The sequence below is a fragment of the Labrus bergylta genome, chromosome 18 (genome assembly GCF_963930695.1).
Source record: "Labrus bergylta chromosome 18, fLabBer1.1, whole genome shotgun sequence".
Taxonomy (NCBI): domain Eukaryota; kingdom Metazoa; phylum Chordata; class Actinopteri; order Labriformes; family Labridae; genus Labrus; species Labrus bergylta.
This window is the reverse complement of record NC_089212.1, coordinates 4690654-4691734: the sequence shown is the minus strand read 5'-3', so window position 1 is coordinate 4691734 and position 1081 is coordinate 4690654. Positions and strand designations below refer to the sequence as shown.

The window sequence follows — 1081 nt, the reverse complement described above, 5'->3', positions numbered from 1 at the left end:
ACCAGCGTCCCACCAGAGCTTTCATGTTTCATGGCATGCTCTCCACACAGTCTTTCACGTTGCTGTTGGGGGACATTATACCACTCTTGACGCAAAAATTCAAGCAGCTCAGCTTTATTGAATGGCTTGTGAGGTGGTCACCAAATCCTCAATTAGTATAATGAGGTGTGCCTCCGTTTAATTTTGTCAGACACTACAAAAGGATGCCTTCTATTCATAGAGATGCTGATTTAAGAACTATTTGCAGTGGTCTCTTCATTTTTTCTATAACTTTATATATTTTCTTCTTTCTGATCACTACCTTCATCTTGTAGAACATACATCAAATCAAGTGAAAAAGGTGCACGATTACAAATCATTGATTCTCAGTTTTCTTCATGAGGATTTATTGTTGAGGGGGAAGGTCTGCGGGCGACGATGAAAGTCCCTCTTCCCGCCTGACTTACTGACCAGTTTGACATCTGTGATGACAATGTCACGGCTCACGGCCTTGCACATGTCGTAGACGGTCAATGCCGCAACAGAAACTGCTGTCAAGGCCTCCATCTCGACCCCTGTCATTCCCGTAGTGCGACACGTTGCTGTGATGACCGCAGCGTCCTGCAGCTCATCCAGGTGAAAGGTGATGGAGACGTGGTCCAAGGGGAGCGGGTGGCAGAGTGGGATGAAGGCTGAGGTCTGCTTGGAAGCCATGATGCCAGACAACTGTGCCACGGCCAGGGCATCACCCTTGGCCAGCTGGTTGTCCCTCAGCAGCTGGAATGCGATGGGGCCCAGGATGACGGTGGCACTGGCTGTGGCTGCTCGCCGTGTGGGATTTTTCATATCTTTGTTTTTAATATCCAGGTATTTCACCTGCTCTTTTGTAAAGTGTCTTGAGATAACATTTGTTATGAATTGGGGCCATGCAAATAAATGTTTGATTTCTTGATTTTTGCAGAGGAGATGAAGGATCTGGCTCATGTTGTCTCAGTGGTGATACCTCATCATGAAGCAATTTTATCTATCTCAAGAACTCCTGGCACTTGATTTCCTGATTTCTTCTGTGTGTTGCGTGAATGTGTTTGAGATTTATTGCTGT

The 1081-nt window shown here is 46.0% G+C and overlaps 1 protein-coding gene across 1 annotated transcript; it reads right to left on the bottom strand.

Moving 5' to 3' along the window:
• Positions 1 to 375: 375 nt before the first annotated feature.
• On the bottom strand, positions 376 to 825 carry LOC110002368 (cyclic pyranopterin monophosphate synthase-like). The gene has a single exon (XM_020657972.3). It carries the CDS (start codon positions 823 to 825, stop codon positions 376 to 378), a length of 450 nt encoding a protein of 149 aa, XP_020513628.2.
• Between the last annotated feature and the right edge of the window lie 256 nt (positions 826 to 1081).